Genomic DNA, 21,199 nt, shown 5'->3' with positions numbered 1-21,199 from the left:
TACACTGAGGCATCGTCCACAGGGTCGAATGACTGTGCCCGCGCACGATCGCTAAAGTTAACATTGTACACTGAGGCATCGTCCACAGGGTCGAATGACTGTGCCCGCGCACGATCGCTAAAGTTAACATTGTACACTGAGGCATCGTCCACAAGAACGAATGACTGTGCCCGCGCACGATCGCTAAAGTTAACATTGTACACTGAGGCATCCTCCACGAGGACGAATGACTGTGCCCGCGCACGATCGCTAAAGTTAACATTGTACACTGAGGCATCGTCCACAGGGTTGAATGACTGTGCCCGCGCACGATCGCTAAAGTTAACATTGTACACTGAGGCATCGTCCACAAGGACGAATGACTGTGCCCGCGCATGATCGCTAAAGTTAACATTGTACACTGAGGCATCGTCCACAAGAACGAATGACTGTGCCCGCGCACGATCGCTAAAGTTAACATTGTACACTGAGGCATCGTCCACAGGGTCGAATGACTGTGCCCGCGCATGATCGCTAAAGTTAACATTGTACACTGAGGCATCGTCCACAAGGACGAATGACTGTGCCCGCGCATGATCGCTAAAGTTAACATTGTACACTGAGGCATCGTCCACAGGGTCGAATGACTGTGCCCGCGCACGATCGCTAAAGTTAACATTGTACACTGAGGCATCCTCCACGAGGACGAATGACTGTGCCCACGCACGATCGATAGTTACCATTGTGCACTGAGGCATCGTCGACAGGGACGAATGCCTTTTGAGCTCCATCGATCTGGACGAGGCTAGAGATGCGGCTGCTCAAGATCTTGTGTAGCAGGAGGACTGCAGCGCACGAGATAATTGGCCTGTAGTCCTTGGGCTGTGTTGTGTTTGGTACTTTGGGTACATACACGATTGCTGAGGGAATTAAGGGACGACGAGCCAGAGGATTACAGGAATTTCCTCAGAATGGACGCCGAATCTTACGACGAACTTCTAAATTTAGTGTATTTATTTTCTTTTTCATTTCTTCCAGTGTAGCATTTGGATAATGTTCTTTGTATTTTCCATACAATATTTTATATGCGTCAGCCTTTCTCCCGGTCACTGTACTCGTCGGATTTTATTTTCCACAAGGCCGGTAAGGATCTATAAACGTCGATTATCTCCCTCATCATTTTACGCTCACTTTCTTCTTTTCAGCCATGATTACGATGACTCTTTCACTGCTGGGAAAACACTAAATTATTGATCAATATATTGACGCTTTGCCCACACAAGCTCAATTTTATTGAAGACAAATCAATAAATATCAAAGGAGTTTTGATCTCTCAATGAATTGATTCAATGAAATTTGTTTCAATTAAATTGATATCAATGTCCCCCACACACGGTCAATTTTTCCATCAATTCATTGACGTCAATAAATTGATATCAATTAATTGACGAAAAAATTGATAGTGTGTGGGCGGCTTAAGCTTCTGAGGTTGCTATCACAATGCCACTATAAGCCTGTTGCTGCTTGACATGTTAGCACTACGATTGGTCCAAATTGCGAGCCCCTAAGCGTACCAGGCTTGACACGTGTCGCAGAGGCCGGATTTCAGTCTTCGCGGGAGTAAGTAACGTACCAGCTCTCACTTGGATGACCTTAAGTCTCCTTACGTGAGAAGACTAGTTCCACTGGTGACCCATCTGCTAACCTAACGTACGACAGCAGATGGAGCGAGACCCATCCCATCACAGGTTCCAACTAGGTTAGACCTCCATGCGCGAAGACGTTCGTTTTTATCACTCGCCTGCCGACCAGCAATACACGCAGGTCTCGTCCAAACTCTGTACTTTCTAATTACAGGTTCCCGTACCACTGCCCGAATTTAAGCAGGATGATAGAACGAACTCGGGAATACAAAGCCCACCATCATCCGCCGCCGAGTGGAAGTGTGCACAGGACGCGTCATGAGGCAGACGAAGCCATCAGCGAACCGCCGTCCGCGCTTGCCTGTCCATCTCGTTAGTTGTGTACAAGTCTTGTAAACTTCCGCGTTGCATGAGCTTTGGTACGAGATGGTCACTGAGGATCGTAATCCTCTACTGAGGTTTTACAGGGGGAGCTGGTTATACTAGAATCCCCTCATCCAGCATTGGTCTCATTCACCTCTCCCTCTCCCCAAATAGAATACCAAGGTACTAATATTCGCTTTCTTATCCTGCTGCTGATAAGGCTGCCCAAGACATGGAACGTCCTGTTCTTGTCACCAATCCTTGCGCTTACCATCGATCTCCATGCTGAGGGACATACATTTTCCCGAATTCGTTTGAATCCCAGAGCCAGCTGCTTCTGTAAGGGAATAGCGGGGGGGGGGGGGGGGGGGTTATCAGACTGCTGGAGTGAGTATCTTCCAAGAAGGAGGACCATGAGCAACCTCTGCCTGTGGAACATGGTCTTTGAGTGTGCTGAATTTGAGGGATGAGCGAGGGAGGTTCCAGGCATGTCTTGATAACGCGAGTAATAAAAGGGACCGGGGGGGGGGGAGGGGGGTCAAAATGGGGAGAATGGAGACGTGTAACAGTGTGTAATTTTTGAGCAAATTCTCTTTAAGAGGATGAAGGTTGAGCTCCGTTTGCATGGTGACTCCCTGGTCGAGATGGGACGGCCCAGGAGGATAACACACTCGTCACACTGCGCTGAAACTTTTCAAAGGGTTTCGAGGATGACCTGGGGAGTTGAATTATAAGCAGGGTAGAAGTACTCGACGACTGAACATAACGTAAACAGCTCTGGCCACAGGGAAATGTATCAAGGTACAAGCTTGGGTTAACCTAGGTTCCAGGAAACATGTCTTCCATTTTTTTTTTTTTTTCGCTTAAATGTATGTAGTGTAAACCAACATGTTGATTCGTATCTTTACTTTGTTTTACGAGACGATTCAGCAATGTTCCATTTCACATACCGAGTTAGTTTGTGATAATGCAAGTTAGCGTTGTTCATCATATTGACTAAAACGCAAGTCTTTCAGGTGGATAAATGGTGCAGTGTATTCTCGACCGTACCTGTTGCTTTTTATTTAACCCTAATATTCATAACGTTGCCAGTTTGACCAATGTTAAACCGATCACATTCGTTACTGGGGATATTGGAAACGCAACCCTTTAGAATACAGAATTTGATAACTTTCCCGAACAGTATTATTACTGCTGAAGCTTACATTAAGAAAAAAATATTAAAGCAGATTCTCGCGATACTGTACCAAGTTTTTGTTAGGTTATTTTTTAGGTTGAATAGTCAGTATGTTGTAGCAGAATTAAAAGGTGAATCGAGGAGAAGTTTGGATACTGTAACATATGGTGAGTGTCATGAATATTGGAGATGTCATCATGATAAATTCTGGACTACATATGCCATATGAAAAAATGTTTTTTGAAAACTTTTCACTTTGTGAGCAACAGTAGTAGTGGATATATGAAGACACTTGTGGGTGGGCGTACGATATATATATATATATATATATATATATATATATATATATATATATATATATATATATATATATAATTTATTTATTTATTCATGTATGTATTTATTTATATCATGCTATTTTGTTTTCAATCCCTGAATATTAAACCTTAAGTGCCATGTTTCAAGAGTAAACATTCAACGAGTCTAGTTAAGAGTAAGAAAATTAATACTCCTATCGATAGGCCACAGAATATCAACATACTTGTACTATTGGATATTTCTGATAAAAAAAAAGTTTTGTGTAATAGTTTAGGTAAGAAGGCTTGAATGGGTTACCAATACTCGTACTAAACTGGTGTGAGGAAACTGTCACTGAAACGTCGTCTTTATTCAACACAGTTTAGGTTGCTCATATAGCAATTGTCTGCACAGGTAGAGTACGTCTGTCAAGCTGTAGCGCCAGAAACTTCAGTTAATCAACTGCGACTGGGGTGAATGACTCGTCCAAACTGATGAGCTTAAATCTGTGATCAAGCTGGACACAACATGGTTTGATATTTTGATTCTTGAGAACAAGATATTGTGCCAGTTCATGGATTGAGAATATTGACTACCCAGTCTTGCACATCATACAGAAGACACTGTAGATAGGGCTAACAGGATTTCCTGGTTTTGAGTCTTGGGGCAAGGAAGGAGCACTCCTATGAAAATTCGATTCATTTGTCCGAGCGATTTTTTTTTCCTTATCAAACTTTGTGTTTACAGTTTGTCTGGGATCACTTCCAAAGGAATACCTTGTGATATCCACTAATAACCCATACTTATGCAAATTGTCTTTATTCAGAATCACGATCTTCGACTTGACAGCTTTAGTGATGAGCAGATAACTTGTTGCTTCACATGAAATAAAGCATTTAAAACGAGCTGGACCTCTGGGAGATGGAATGTTACATATAACATTGTAGACGCTTGACGAACATTGATTTCATGTTTTGGAATTTTTTTTACCAGATTGCAGAATGCCTTAGCAATTTTCACAGCATTATGACCTTTTAGGCTATACTAGCACAACTTGGCAGCATTGTGGTTTGCCCGTAAGGTTCACAGCCAAGTCAGGGTTAGCAAGTTTCCACCCGTCACTTTTCCCAGTAAGTACTTGCAAGGTACGATTTAGCTTTGATTTAATTTTCTGAAAACAATCTAACATTCTTTTTGATCCGATGTCATGTGAAAAACTGTCGCGGGATAGCGACGAGAATGGATGAAGGAAGCAAGTATGGATATGTACATGTGTATGTATACGTTGGAATGTGTACATGTGCATGTGTGGGCGTTTATGTATATGCATGCATATGTGGGTGGGTTGGACCATTCCTCGTCTGTTTCCTTGCGCTACCTCGCTAACGCGGGAGACGGCGATTATGATTATATATATATATATATATATATATATATATATATATATATATATATATATATATAGTCTTGCACAGCTACTTTTCGGTATAAGTATGCTGTCATTTTACGTGGTTGCAATTGTGTTTTTCCTTGTGGTACTGGAGTGTTGATAACCGTTACTTCACTGTTTAGATACAGAGGTATGCCTTTGTTGCGTGGCTGACCTGCTTTGTGTTGCACGACTCTCCTGCTTACGTCTGTTGCACGGCCGTCCTGCTTTATGTTGCTTGGCTATCCCAATTGCTTGTGTTGAACAGCTGTCCTGATTGGTATTGCTATCATGCTTTATTTCATGGGAACCTTTGTGTTGCCATGCTAGTTTTTTTTTCTTTTTGGCTGTAGTGTTAATGGAACATTATTTTGTATGGTGTCGCATCTCGTTTTCTGTAACAATGTTTTTATAGCTCTATTGTGGTTTTGTTACGGTAATAAGTGGCTTCAGTTGTATGTTTTTGGCCTTTGAAAGATATAGCGTGGAATGACTTGTGTTGTATGGGCACACTGTGGGGTTTTGCAGCTTCGAGTTCTTTGGAACTACACGTTCAACTCGTCGCCTACTGCACGATTACTTTGGAACCATACGTTCAGCTCCTCGCATACTAATTGTTTCCACCATCCGTCCTTTGTCCTTCGACCAGACTTTCTTCTTCGTCTCGTGATCTGTTCCTAGTAAGTTGACGGGAACCTGTGCACTCGAAGATTTGGTTGGGTGTTTAGCTTTTGTTTATGATGTTTAGGTACACTAACTTCGCTTACCAATATTGAGGTTATGCTGAAGTTGTTTAAATTGCTTCGTTTTGTGTTGCTTGGCTCTTATTTTCAGGTTGTGTTGCATTACTCGCGTTCTGCTGCACAGGTATACTTGTGTTGCTTGGTCTTGTGGTAATGACTGCCATGTAGTGTCGTGTGGATGATGTATGTTTCGTTATGCTCCTGTTTTTCTTTCTACGTTGTGTCGTGTATAGCATTGTTCTAGTGTGACGCTCGTGTTTTGTGGCTACTGTTCTGTGGCTAATCATTCAGGGCAGTGTTTTGTGTGGCTACAATATTTTGCCTATACTATTGTTCCCCGGCTGCACTGTCTCTGTGGTCCCATTGTTATGTTAGATGGCCACGCTGTTGTGATGTATAGTTAGACATGGACCACAACACTAAATGACATGTAGTTATTACACACACACACATAGGAGAAACTACCCAGGTGAGCGGCGACAATGTTTCAGGGTATGGAGGTCATTATATCGAACATATGATTTTTAAGTGAGATTTGTCTGTTGATAGGAGTCCGGATGGATTCTGCATCCGGGGTTACATTAAGCATTAGACAGTACCACATTGATAGAAGGCGGGTAAAGATGCAAGTCGGTCTACCAGAGTTCGAAGGAATGACGAGAATAGACACGATCATTTGGCGTTGTCTACACGGAACATTTATGAGGGCTGAAGAGATGCTAAACTACGAACGTCAAGAAGTGATCACGTATTCAAATTACACACACACACTCACACAGCTGAAGTGTCCAGTTTAGGTTTTCTCATGTGACGCGAGGCGTCTCTCCCCCCTACGCAGGGTTGTATGGCCAGCAGCCTGAGACGGGCCAAGGAGAACATCAGCATCGGTGACCAGGAGCCCGAGGACCGTCATGGCAGGGACGACCATCGCAAGAGGAACAAAGCCCTCGTCACCTACAACAGGCAGGGCTTCTACGCCTACAGATTTCCCTCCACGCTATCCGACCATTTGCCCAAGAGCCGTCCCAGGGAGCAGGTCGAGCTAGCCATCATGGGGGCTAGTTTGTAAGGCGGGGCGGGGCCAGCCACCGTGAGGTCACGCCCAGTCTGAGTGTCTGTTGTGGTGGCGGCGTGTGTGACGTGCCCCCTGCTACATAAATGTACTTTGACCTGGTACAAATCAGTGTTGTCCATTTATTGATGAATTGTTCCTAGTTTAAGTTCTCAGTGCGATTTGTAATTTTTTTTTATAGCAATTGCCAATTGTTATACGCTAAAGGATGGGTAACCGCTGAGATGTTATACTACATGTAGATAATAAGTTAATAGGATGTGCATTATAAAGAGGAAGGTAACGGATCAAAATGTGGATAGCCTAGTCAAAATAAGGAGAGATCACTATCTCCAGGACACCTAAACGCCTTGATGCATTGACTGAGCCACTTTATTGGAGCAAGGATTCAACCTACAAAAAGTTACTCAGTCAACACCACTGCACCTGGATTAGCAAGACAGTAATCCCAACAACACAAACCATGATACATAATCATATACCAAAATAAATTTTTACTCAATGCAACTGCATATAACAACCTGGATCAGTAAACAGAATATTACCAAGACATAAGCACATTCATAATTATGTTAACCCAAGCACGTCATATTGAATCACACACCCAAAATCCATAATAGCAACATGAGGTACCATATAACACCCTATCAATAGCAAATAATCACATCAACACATTATAAGTAGGCATCATCTTACAATATTGACGACACCGATGGCCTGGAGAAAGACTGGCAGAGTCCAGCATAACACCCCTTACCATCCACGCTTAGCAGCTTGTCACATGTGCATGCTGATAGTGGATTATAAATACATAGCACACCCACAGGGCCCGCATAAACAGCGCCGGCGTCACAAACCACCACACTTAAGTCACGACCTTCACGACTGGCAATCTTCAAAGATTCCCAATTAGTTGATTGGGCCGTGCAGGAAGTTCTAACTACATTGCTAATGCAAACTGTGCTTCTCTTTTGACAGTTAAAGTTAACTACACAAAAGGGGTGGTTGTCGGTAAGCGACCTAAACTACATGTAGATAGTGAAAGAAGTGTTTAATTGAAGTAAGATCGTATGGACAGAGGAAGAGGAAGATTAAGATCAGACTGCTGATAGCATAGGCGGAAGTCAGTAGGAGATGGCATAAAGATGATGGTTCGAATTATGACCTTACCGAACCTGAAGCACAGAAACCTCCCAGCACCGCTCAACCTTCCAGAACGGCCTGTCGGTCGGGAGCAATGGGCAACCCTGCCAAGGCGTCCACCGCCCGCCCGACAACCCGCCCTCAGGAACTGGTACCTGCCCGGGAGCCACGGGAGAACAGGCTAATCCCGCACACCCTATGCCAACAAAGGGGAGATGACCTTCGACCTGCCCGACGGCCGACACCAGATGTTCGAGGCAGGCCCAACTATGTTACCCTGTGCTCTTGGACCACATTCGGTAGAGGGAATGCGTCCAGGTTAGGGCTTTGACACTGCACACCTCTAGGTCCCGGTGTGTCAGCCCTAGCCCAATGAGAGCACTCGCACTCTCTTGACACCATGCACCCCGCCAGTTGACAGTGGCTGATGTCAGGTGCACGGTGTCTTTGCCGGTTAGATCCCGTACGCCCTGTAGGACTTCCGGGGTGCCGTAATAACTGCACTTGTGTCTATGTGCAGTTGAGAGTGCGAGGTGGACACCAGAGACCTGGGCATCTATTATCCAGGCCTCTGTACCTTTGGAAGCCACGATGTCCGGCTTCCTAAAGGACCCCGCAATAGGGATGCGAGGCTCACAGACCACTTGGTACCCCCTCTCTCTCAAACGTCCGGCCAAATAGGCACAGATGTTGTCGTGCCGTCTGACACGACCCCCATGGGTACGAGGGCACATCTGAGCGATGTGCCCCAGTGTCCCAGGTTTGTGACAGGTGTCACAGAGACCGTTGATCTCGGGCCGGCCTCTGGACACCCTGGCTGGGGTCGGCAGCGCGCCTATCCTGACTTGGACGGCCTTCACGTAGTCAGAACCGGACATGAAATGGTTCCCGCTGGTAACCCATCTACTGACCTGAGGCACGGCAGCAGATGGAGCGAGAGCCGCTCCGTCAACAGTACTGACTAAGTTGGACCTCCATGCGTTCAGGCGTTCGAACTTGTTGCCCGCCTGACGACCAGCAATGCGTGCGGGTCCGGCCCAGCGCTGCAGTTTGCTCATGACTGCAGGCTCCCGAACTGCCGCATGAATCACCGGGTCGGTCGAGGTGAGCAGCTTTTCGAACCGCGCCTGTTTATTCAGACGGACGGTTGAGACAAAGTCCGGTATACCCAAGCCCCCATCTCCTGTAGCCGAGTGAAAGTATGCGCAGAGCACGTCATGGGCTAGGCGGAGCCAACGGCGTACTGCCACTCGCACCTGCCTGTCCACACGTGCTAACTGCGTCTTATAAACTTCACCTAGCACCAGTCGATGATTGAGCTTGGGCACCAAGTGTCCCACAAGCAACGCAACTCTTTGCTGAGGTTTTAGAGGGGCTCTGGTGATGTTTAGGAGCCCCTCTTCTAGCAGGGCGCCGTAGGACTTTCGCCGCCCCTTAGATCCGACCAAGATGCCGAGGTACTTATACTCGTCCTCAGGACTCATGGAACCGACAGCGCTGCCCAAGACTTGGAATGTCCTCTGTTGATTGACATACCAAGTCTTGCGTTTGCCGTCGACTTCCATGCTGAGGGTACGGCACTTTCCCGGGTTGACTTGAAGTCCACCCCCCGCAAGGGTCTCAGCCATAACATCAATTGCCTTCTGGAGGCCAGTGGGCGTCTGTGCTACCAGAACCAGATCATCAGCAAATGCAAGTGCTGATACCCGTTGGTCACCCAATTTCACTCCCACGCCTGTCTCTTTTACTCTTGTGATTCCCTCGTCAATCACAAGGTTAAAAAGGATAGGCGATAAGGTGTCACCTTGTTTGACCCCACGAGTCATGTTCACCTTTTCCGCATTATCGTCGCTTCCTTCAATGTGGGTGAAGGCCCGGTCGTACGACGACATAATATATGCCCTGACAGCGGCAGGAATGCCTTTCCGCGACATGGCCCGCTCGATAGTGTTGTGATAAACACTATCGAATGCTTTTGCCATGTCGAGGAATGCCAGGTGCACACCGTGGGCGTGTGCCCGCGCACGACCGGCGATCGCATCTAAGATCGTGAGGTTCTCAAGACATCCGTCTATAGGGACGAATGCCTTTTGAGCATCATCGATCTTGATGAGGCGCGTAATGCGGCTGCTAAGGATCTTATGTAGCAGTCGGACTATGACACATGAGATGGTGATAGGTCTATAGTCCTTTGGTTCAGTGGGATTGGGGACTTTAGGTATTAGCACTGTGCGATTAGCTTTGAGTGGCTCTGGTAGGGTAGACGTAGCCATCCATAGGTTGAATGTTTTAGCGAGAATCCTTGGGGGGATGGACTTCAGTAACCTTGTCGACATCCCGTCAGGTCCAGGGGCAGATGTTCGAGTGGCTTTGAGGTGATGTGCTACCTCTCCTACGGTGACAACCTCTGCTAGTTGTCCACTCTCTGGGTCATAGTCGGTTATGGCACGTGTATCGGGCTCAGACGGCCGGGAGAAGAGGGCCCCCCAAAAGGGAATGAGGCGATCTGGCCCAACCGAAGTTGGCGGTACCTCCCAGTCACCTTTCAAGACTTGTCCAGCGGCCAGAGACCTATTGTCATGATAGAGTCTCTGTACTCTCCGGTATTGTTCACGTCTAAGCTTGTTTCCTCGTAAAGGAAGCTCCTCCGCTTGGCGTGCACGGCCAGAGCTCGCTCGCTGTCTTGAATTTCCTCCTGCACGATTTGGACGGTCATCGGGTGAGCGGCAGGAGTTTACCACATGAGTGGCATGCTCTGCAGCTCCCCTGACAGCGGCAAGGCTGTCACCACGACGCAAATGGTCGATGGCACCATTTAGGATGTCCTCGCCCCACGATATTGTTGCGGGGCCAGGTCCTAAAGAGTCAAGATATGTGACAGTCTCCGCCACAAAGGAAGCAATTGTTTGGGGCTGCTGGGGTACCCGCGGGACAGCGGGGACAGTTAAAACCGTGGGAGGGATGTACGTCTCGCCACTGGAATCCGCTCCCACGGACATCCCTGTCCGCGGGGCATCTTCCGATCTGCTGCCCCGCGGTGTGCTTCCAATTGCGGCTGGGACACGCCTCATAGTTGGCTCCCCATCCGTCACCTCACCTTCGTCGTCCTCGTGTACCGGATTGAGATTCAAGATCAGCTCCTGAACCCTGGTCTTATATGACGCTTTGCGTCGGAGACCTTTAATCGAGTCAACAGACCTAGATGGAACAATTTCCCGCAACCGCTGGTTCAAGCCCTGTCCGGCAACCAACAAGGGACCAGCTGCCATCTCAGCCTCAGCCCTAGCGAGGAGCTCCACCTCCTCGTCGGACCATCGAGCCTTCGATACTACGTGCCTAGTCGCTAGCTCCTGATGGAAGGAGCTAGCATGTGCCTGCCTCTCGTGGACCCTACGGCCCCGAAAGCTGGCAAAGGTCCTCCCACAATGTGGGCAAGTGGGTGAACGGTCGTCGTCCGCTCCCACGTGGCTGGAGTTGGCACCCGACATACCAACAGTGGTTGGCACGCTATTCTCTGAGGAATGGGTTATGCGTGACGGGTGCCACGAAGCGAAAACCCGTGACAAGGGTAGACGCTCTGACTCGGGTCGCACAGTACTACCGCCCGAAGGAAGTAGAGGACTGCAGTCAGTTGGTGGACACTGCCGCTGCGCTTCAGTCCTGGGATTGCCCTTTAGTAGTGATCCTACTATACCAGTAAGCTAGCTGGATCACTTCCGACTCTCAGCTGTTGTTTGGGACTTACTGGATACCCAATCAACGAAGCTAGCGCTTAAAGCTGCAAATCACTTGGGGTTACTCGGCTAGTTGGCTTTATAAAATCAAGCGATAATCCAGGTACAGCTTCAATATGGGTGAAGGCCCGGTCGTACGACGACATTATATATGCCCTGACAGCGGCAGGAATGCCTTTCCGCGACATGGCCCGCTCGATAGTGTTATGATAAACACTATCGAATGCTTTTGCCATGTCGAGGAATGCCAGGTGCACACCGTGGGCGTGTGCCCGCGCACGACCGGCGATCGCATCTAAGATCGTGAGGTTCTCAAGACATCCGTCTATAGGGACGAATGCCTTTTGAGCATCATCGATCTTGATGAGGCGCGTAATGCGGCTGCTAAGGATCTTATGTAGCAGTCGGACTATGACACATGAGATGGTGATCGGTCTATAGTCCTTTGGTTCAGTGGGATTGGGGACTTTAGGTATTAGCACTGTGCGGTTAGCTTTGAGTGGCTCTGGTAGGGTAGACGTAGCCATCCATAGGTTGAATGTCTTAGCGAGAATCCTTGGGGGGATGGACTTCAGTAACCTGGTCGACATCCCGTCAGGTCCAGGGGCAGATGTTCGGGTGGCTTTGAGGTGATGTGCTACCTCTCCTACGGTGACAACCTCTGCTAGTTGTCCACTCTCTGGGTCATAGTCGGTTATGGTACGCGTATCGGGCTCAGACGGCCGGGAGAAGAGGGCCCCCCAAAAGGGAATAAGGCGATCCGGCCCAACCGAAGTTGGCGGTACCTCCCAGTCACCCTTCAAGACCTGTCCAGCGGCCAGAGACCTATTATCATGATAGAGCCTCTGTACTCTCCGGTATTGTTCACGTCTAAGCTTGTTTCCTCGTAAAGGAACCTCCTCCGCTTGGCGTGCACGGCCAGAGCTCGCTCGCTGTCTTGAATTTCCTCCTGCACGATTTGGACGGTCATCGGGTGAGCGGCAGGAGTTTACCACATGAGTGGCATGCTCTGCGGCTCCCCTGATAGCGGCAAGGCTGTCACCACGACGCAAATGGTCAATGGCTTCATTTTGGATGTCCTCGCCCCACGATATTGTTGCAGGGCCAGGGCCTAAAGAGTCAAGATATGTGACAGTCTCCGCCACAAAGGAAGCAATTGTTTGGGGTTGTTGGGGTACCCGCGGGACAACGGGGACGGTTAAAACCGTGGGAGGGATGTGCGTCTCACCACTGGAATCCGCTCCCACGGACATCCCTGTCCGCGGGGCATCTTCCGATCTGCTGCCCCGCGGTGTGCTTCCGATTGCGGCTGGGACACGCCTCATAGTTGGCTCCCCATCCGTCACCTCACCTTCGTCGTCTTCGTGTACCGGATTGAGATTCAAGATCAGCTCCTGAACCCTGGTCTTATATGACGTTTTGCGTCGGAGACCTTTAATCGAGTCAACGGACCTAGATGGAACAATTTCCCGCAACCGCTGGTTCAAGCCCTGTCCGGCAACTAACAAGGGACCAGCTGCCATCTCAGCCTCAGCCCTAGCGAGGAGCTCCACCTCCTCGTCGGACCATCGAGCCTTCGATACAACGTGCCTAGTCGCTAGCTCCTGATGGAAAGAGCCAGCATGTGCCTGCCTCTCGTGGACCCTACGGCCCCGAAAGCTGGCAAAGGTCCTCCCACAATGTGGGCAAGTGGGTGAACGGTCGTCGTCCGTTCCCACGTGGCTGGAGTTGGCACCCGACATACCAACAGTGGTTGGCACGCTATTCTCTGAGGAATGGGTTATGCGTGACGGGTGCCACGAAGCGAAAACCCGTGACAAGGGTGGACGCTCCGACTCAGGTCGCACAGTACTACCGCCCGAAGGAAGTAGAGGACTGCAGTCAGTAGGTGGACACTGCCGCTGCGCTTCAGTCCTGGGATTGCCCTTTAGTAGTGATCCTACTATACCAGTAAGCTAGCTGGATCACTTCCGACTCTCAGCTGTTGTTTGGGACGTACTGGATACCCAATCAACGAAGCTAGGGCTTAAAGCTGCAAATCACTTGGAGTTACTCTGCTAGTAGGCTTTATAAAATCAAGCGATAATCCAGGTACAGCTGGACTGACGAGCCCCGTGGTCCTACCGCCCACCTCTCCTCCATGAGTCCACGTGGACACAAACAAAAGCCAATAGCGAAGGGCAACCAGAAATTCAACTCTCTTAATACATGAATCTTGGTACCAATATTTGTGAGCTGGTTTAAATGAACTTATCATTAGTTGTAATGATACAATCACCGACAGCTCGGAAAAGTGGTGTGATCTAATGCTGAAGACAGGAGGCTTCAGTAGAATCCTCATCACCGTCCAAAGCGGCCCGACGGACGGGAGTGGCGGGCTTATTCCTGCAGAGATGTTCACATTTCCCGCCTCGCCAAACCGGCCACCGGGATTTGGTACCCGCCATGTTGACTTCGGGGGTCACGACCAGATCCCGTCCTCCTCCTACGTACAAAGCGGCGACACCCTGACCAGCCTGATGGGCCACACCAGATGTTGCAGGCGGGCTACTGCCTAACCACAGCCTGTGATCTTGGACCACGTCCTGTAAAGGGAGTAGGTCCAGGTTAGGACCTTCACGGAGCACGCTTCTAGGTCTCGGTAGGAAAGCCCTTAACCCCTAAGGGCACATGCGTTCTTCTGACTCCGGAAATGGCTGTTGTTGTGGCCCTTGACTCCACCTCCGTGGTACATGGGCACGACATAACTGTGGGGCCAAGTGTACAATCCTATCACAGGTTCTGACGAGGTTAGACCGCGTTCGTTGTCACTCGCCTGCCGACCTGCAATACATGCAGGGCCCGACCAACTCTTTCTCATAATCACAGGTTCTCGTGCCACTGCCTGGTTTACAGGGTCTGACGAGGTGAGTAATTTTCCGAACCTCGTTTGCTTCCACAGTCAGACGGTCGAAACAATCGGGAAAGCCCAGTCCACCATCGCCCGTTGCCTAGCGGAAGTACGCGCAGGGCACACCGACAGGCAGACTAAACCGGCGGCAAACCGCCGTCCGTACCTCTGTCCGTGCGCTCCATCAGCGTTTTGTAGAGCACCAGGCGGCGCATGAGCTTGGGCACGAGGTGGTCAATAATGACTGTAATCCTCTGCTGAGGTTTTAGTGAGCCTTTGGTGATATTAGAGCCCCTCGTCAGGCAGGGGTCCGTTGGACAGTCGCCTGCCTCCAGCCTCAAATAGAATACCAAGGTACTGATATTCGCTTTCTTATCCTGCGGCTGATAACGCTGCCCAAGACTTGTAACGTCCTCCTCTTGTTGAAACCAATCCTTGCCTTTAACATCGATCTAAATGCTGAGGGACTAACACTTCCCCCGATTCACCTGAAGGCAGCCCCCGCGAGTCTTCGCCATGATGGTATAATGCAGACCAACCGCTATCTGCGCTGCCAAGACCAGGTTATCGGCAAACGCCAGTACTGACGCCTTCTGGCCCCCAACGCAAATCCCCACACCCCATTCCTTCATCCTTGAAGTTGCGCCATCAATAACAAGGTTGAAACGAATGGTAGAGAGGGGTGCCGCCTTTTTTTGACCCCATAGGTCTTGTAACACCTCCCCGCTGCCTTCTACGCGAATGAAGGCCTGGTCGTATGTCGACTTCACGTATTCTGTGACTGGAGTCCCTTTCAGCTACATGGCCCGCTCGATACTGCTGTAGTTAACACTATCTTATACTTTTGCCATGTCGAGGAATGCCAGGTGCACACCGTGGGACTGTGCCCGCGCACGATCGATAAAGTTAACATTGTACACTGAAGCATCGTCCACAGGGACGAATGACTGTGCCCGCGCACGACCGATAAAGTTAGCATTGTGCACTACGAGGCATCGTCCGCTTGAGCTCCATCGATTTGTACTAGGCTCGAAATGCGGCTGCTAAGGATCTTGTGTAGCAGACTGACTACAGCACGAGATGGTTGGTCCGGAGTCCTTAGGCTATGTTGGGTTTGGGACTTAGGTACGAGTACAGTACGATTTGTACAGAGTAGTTCCGGCAGTGTAGTGAATAGCGACCCACAGATTAAACAACTTGAGCACCCGCGGTGGGATGAACTTCGAGTCTCGTCTGCATTCCGCCGGGGGCGGATGTAGTGGTAGCATTGAGGTAGTGTGCTACCCATCTCTCCCATGGTGATAACCTTTGCTAGTGGGTCGAATGCTAATTCACAATCGGGTATAGGCTGTCTGTCGGACTCTGAGGGCCACAAAAAGAGCGCTCCCTAGAAGGGGTAGTGATTCTGGTCCAAGCGAAGCTGACCGTACCTCCATTACTTTTCAGGACTTTGTCCTATTTCTGCGTCCTTTTTGACGCCCCGCGTGTTACCTCATCTTGCGCCTGGGACACTTCTCCCATCAGACGCACCGCACGCCTCCTCTCCTTCAACACTCTCGTGGTGAGGGTTAACGTCCAACATAAAGTCCTGAACTCGTGACTTGTATGACTCCTTTCTACGAGGGCCTTTAATAAATTCCACCGTCCGGCAAGGAACGATAGCCTTTAACCGCTGGTTCACTCCTTGGCCAGAGACTAGCGAGGGACCATCTGTTTGAGGCTGGCACGGTTCTACAAATAAGTCAAGCTTGACGGGTGCCACGGAGCGAAGACCCATGACCAAGGTAGACGCCCTGAAAAGGTCCAGGTCAGACTGTTGTATATATTAGTTTTCGAATTGTCTTGTAATCCATGTGTATTGGCGTTATGAATAAAACTTTGTATGTCTACTCTCTGGATTGGTCTGTGCTTTACCCTTGTAGTAACACGAAAGGTTTTAAGATTCAGCTTTTTGTATGAAATTTATCTGGGATTGCATCAGATAACCCTCAGTGCGTGTGGTTGTGTGGGTATAAGCAGACACCTGCTTCATAACTGAATTTTGACTGAAGTTTGTTTGGAGACGCGAAAGTTGGTGAGAACATCACTGTAGAGTATTAGGACTGAGAAGGAACGTATTAGTTGAGGTACTTGGTGAAATGACTGGAGCAAGAATGTCAGGTTTCCTAGAGGGACAGAGTTCGTTGGCGAGGGATTGCCATTGCTGCTACCTGAACTTTTCTGAGATGGAAGCAACACTGGAGAAAACACGGATGGTTTTGTTATTGTGGTAGCTTGAGTAAGGGTACGTCCACATGGTCGAACAGTGTCCGTCTGACAGTTACCATATCATAAGGCGAAGCAGGATGACGTCATAAGCGTCGAAATAAGGGAGTTGATATGGCAACAGTGGTACCAAGTGAAGTTGTATACCACAGTTTCTACTGTTCACCAAGCAAAGACCGGCAGACAGTGTTTGAGGCTGATGTCCGCTGGCAAAACACACTAATTCAAGTCAGTGTTAGTGTGGACTTGGGCGACAGGTGGTTGTTGCCAGCGTCTAGTGCGGTACATCATTACCATGATGCACAAGAATATAAAAAACTAAGAAAATTACACTGCAGCAGCAGGATTGCTACACTGTGAGGACAAGGAGCTGACAAGAAGGGACTGGTTACAAAAATGAAGCGAAAGGGGAAGCCATGCAACCATTTTACATTAAATGCGAATCAGTTATGAATCAGACTTCACAAACTATATGGGGATGGACCCAAACAGCTTCTACGACTTGAAGGTAAAACCTTTTATAGCGAAGCAGGACACCTGTACGAGAGAGCATTTCACCAGAAGCACGTCGAGGCAACGTTGTTACCTTTCCACCGGGTGCTCCTACGCTTCCCTTCAATACAGAACAAGAATATCTAAACAGTCTCTCTGCAATTATTCCTGATACGTGCCAAACCATCTATGATGTGCTTAAGGATCCATACTTAAAGGTAACAATGCTTCTTTGTGACAGGCTAAAGGCAGGTAAAAACAATGACATGCATAATGTCAAGGACAGGCCTACTATTGAGCACATAAACATGGTTAATAATATAGTGTAGTTCCAGTCAACTGTATCTAAAAAGACGCTAGTTTTTTTTTTTAGTTTGCCGCTCAAGCATCACTCAGCTTGAGGGGCGACCCGGCAGATAAAACGAGATGATCATGACACACATGTAAAGGTAATATTTTCTAAACATGGGATATAGACAAGCTACGACTGTTTTCTTGCTAAGCTTTAATTCAAATGATTCAGACAGTATGTTTGCAGGTAATTTTGAATACATGCACATATTTCAGAGTACGCGCACCTCTTAAACTCCATACCCGCCGTCAGTTGGGGGTAATCGACGAGACCCACCCACTCCGTTCCCGTACGCCCTGGAGCACTTCCGGGGTATGGTAGTGTCTGCACTTGCTGTTCTGTGCGGCTGAGAGTGCGAATTGGTCATTGGAGATCTGCGTGTCTTGTACACGTGTCCACATCCTTTAAGCATATCCGTCGCTCCGATCGGTATTTCGAGGTACTTGTAAACTTCCTTCTCGTCCAAAGCATCGATGGGGTTCCTAAAGACCCGACAGGTACGGCATGCGTTAACATACCAGGTCTTGCGACCCCCCATCGAACTCCAGGTTCGGTGAACGACACTTTCCCAGGTCCCACCTGAAGCCTATCCCTTTTAGAGTTTGGGTGACGATGTTGATGGAATTCTGTAGTCGAGCCGCGGATGTCTCCGCCAGAACAGTCATTGTAAAGGTTGTCGCCTAGTTGGTGCGACACACTTTTTTCCATGGGTGGCACTAGAAGTGATTCCGGCTGAAATTCTCATCTCCAGTTAGACTTCACAACAGGCAGGCCGGAAGGGATGACTGGCTTGTCCAGTAGGCGTGAGAGTTTATCGTGTCTGTCGTTAGTGAATTGACACAACAGGAGCGCAAGTGACTGCGTCCTCTGAGCACTGACCACCGCTCCTCACTCTAGAACGTGGCCAGGTTCCGAGTGACGTGCCTCCTGGAGCCACGAATGCGGCGTTTGTGAAGTTCTCTTCGTGCGGTCACTGTTTACTTGTTCATGTAGGTGAAGGATGTCTCGAAATGGTTGGAACAAGGTGCTGCATATGTTGCTTTCGGGTTCGGAAGACAAGCAAGGTCGCTGGTTTAGTATGTTCCTATTGTGAAAAGTCCCGGATTCTGTGCCGGAGACTTGTCGAGTGTCACCTGGCAGTCAAGAAGGTCCAGCGGGGGATCTGGTGGCTCCTGACAGTATTCACACACCCTGACGACTTCCTCGTAGGGCTGACGGAGAGTCCGACTGTGGTCTACCCAGTCGTCACCGTCTACCGAAAGCTCGGATTGGTTATCATCTGTGCTTTCTGGTGGAGTAAAAGACTGACTTCATTTTTTTTTGTTTTTGTTTACTAAATAGTTTATTTCATAGAGGGATAACGTGTCTAATCTGACGTCCAGGCATGCATGTTATACATTGTGAAGGTTACCAGTAGAACCACGTTGTGTGTATCAGCATAGATTAGTCTGATTATGCCACATAGAACATACATAGTATTACGAACCATTCCAAACACCATCGGTGAAGAGAAGTTGTATTCTTTGTCATAAATATCTGGAAAGGACCCAGTTGATATACCACTTGTTGGAATAATACAAATATCCTGAATAACTACATGCAACACGCACAGTGAGGCAGAAGGCTGGCACACATCCGCTTTCTTGTTCAATAGGGTCTTTGGTTGGGTCTGTTTTCTAGAGAGACCCATGCATTAAATGTATAGTTGGAGTATCTGCCAAAAGTAAATTTTGTTTGGGCAATATATAACAATCCAAAAAATATTAACGAGCGGCGAACAGAGGGCGATGTGCTTGAGAGCAGCACTGATGTGTTGTACTGTCGCCAATATTTCTCCTCGATTGCCTTCGAAGTGAAATGGAGAAACGTTAAGGCCGCGAGCGTTCTGTTACTCGTGCCAGAATTTGGTGAAGGGAAACCCAATATGTTGGAGATAGGTGTTGCAGCTTATGGGGTTTGGTATTACAAAAACCTGGAATTCCTTGAATTCGCTTTCTTTTAACACTGAGAAAAATGAGTTTCATTCCTAATAAGGTCCTCACACGGACGTGGCAACGAATTAGCGGCCTCTGAAGCGCACACGTCAGTTGAATGGCAAATGCATCTAAGTATGGAGACACGTGGGAGAGGGTGTACGAGATTATCATCAGCCGTATTGAAGAGCCGTGCGACTGCCGGTCGACTTTGCAACGTTGTACCGAAAACGTGGTAATGCGACGCAGGTCGACGCTGATTGGCTGGCTGGTATGAATGTGGTGGAATCGTTGGAAGGTAGCGAAGGTGACCATCGTAAGGGGGGGGGGGGATAGTTGCATAGTTTATCTTCGGTTATTTATGCATTGATTAAGTTCGAAAATATTAACTTTTAGTTAAATATGGTTTATCCACAAGTCAATAAAAAGTATAAAATGTTTGTTACAGGAAATAATCATTTCATACAGGTTGCATATTTGTTTATAATTACTATATCTTGCCTATACACAAGTGAAGGTAAAGATAAAAGATTCGTTAAGAATTTGACAATACTAAGTACATACATTTTAAGAGCAATCTTCCTAAAGATCTTCCCTTGTCCTCCCACGTGCAGCCGCCTCTACCATCACCCGTACACTTGCCACCGACCACTAGCCACACAAATTGTGGCCACGTTTTGTACTTAGTAAAAAAAAAAAAAGAAATGTACCATTAAATAGACACCACTTCAAAATTGTCTTGAACAGCGTAGTTTTAATACCAAAGTTCTCTAGAGCATTCCAGGGTGGATCATCTAGAGCATCTACTTCATCTAGAACATGTACGAGAAATTGGCAAGAGTGAGTAGACGACGTGTACCAGATAGAATGAATCCATTCCAGGCTCGCACTGATGACTAGTTCATTGCAAGGTATCGGCTGTCAAGGCAATGTCCCCAAGAACATCTTGAAAGCATCAGGCATCGACTTCCAGCCACCCGTGACGAGAGGTAAGCATAGCAATTTTACTTCTGTACAGAACAGTTTGGCATGCTATCCGGGGATAATGCCTTGCTGGAGTAAAACTGAGAATATTGAGGAAAATGAATGAATTGTTTATTTCCGACGCGTTCCTTGAGCATTGAGTTCATACAGTAATTAGTGATTTGTAAAACATCATTACTTTCCACAGGTTTCCTTATCCCACCACATGTACAGCTCATTGTGTGTCTACGTTACTTAGCAGCTGGGAACTTCCAGCTGAGCATGGCTGATTGTTCAGACATGTCTCGGCCAAGTGTCATCAGATGTCACGAATATAGTTGCCAAGATAGCAGAACTGGCGGCTCCTCGACACGGTTCCCTGAACCCGCCAGTGAGGGCTGCATAAAGAGTCGGTTCGCCTTGATTGCAAGAGTTCCAGGTGTTATTGGCTGCATCGATGCGACACGTACCAATAACCAACCAGCCTGCAGCGGCAGATGCAAGGTTGGACCGGTGACACGAGCGATTTTTTTTTTCCCCCCATGGATGATGATGGAGGTTTGTGACGCTGCGTTAAAGTTTACAAATATCGTTTCAGATTGGTCTGAGAATGCTGCACGTGCTTGAATTTGTAATGATCCTTGTGTGAAAGACTAGTCAGGAATTCATAGAGGGGTTTTATTG

At 48.0% G+C, this 21,199-nt stretch overlaps 1 protein-coding gene across 2 annotated transcripts in view; it reads left to right on the top strand.

Annotated features, from left to right (window-relative positions):
• Nucleotides 1-20,526, top strand: part of LOC139749731 (vasopressin V2 receptor-like) — a 97,385-nt gene extending 76,859 nt beyond the window's left edge. Inside the window, exon 3 of one of the 2 annotated variants that reach the window (XR_011713025.1) lies at nt 6,470-6,608. Coding sequence is in view for 1 of the 2 variants with exons in the window: in XM_071663914.1 (XP_071520015.1) it covers nt 6,470-6,700 (231 nt within the window). In the remaining variant the exon portion in view is untranslated. Of the gene's footprint in view, nt 1-6,469 lie in introns of both variants that reach the window. The other variant, XM_071663914.1, reaches the window with a different exon arrangement.
• The last annotated feature ends 673 nt before the right edge of the window (nt 20,527-21,199 follow it).

The sequence above is a fragment of the Panulirus ornatus genome, chromosome 8 (assembly GCF_036320965.1).
Source record: "Panulirus ornatus isolate Po-2019 chromosome 8, ASM3632096v1, whole genome shotgun sequence".
Classification (NCBI taxonomy): Eukaryota; Metazoa; Arthropoda; class Malacostraca; order Decapoda; family Palinuridae; genus Panulirus; species Panulirus ornatus.
This window is presented reverse-complemented; position numbering and strand designations above follow the sequence as displayed.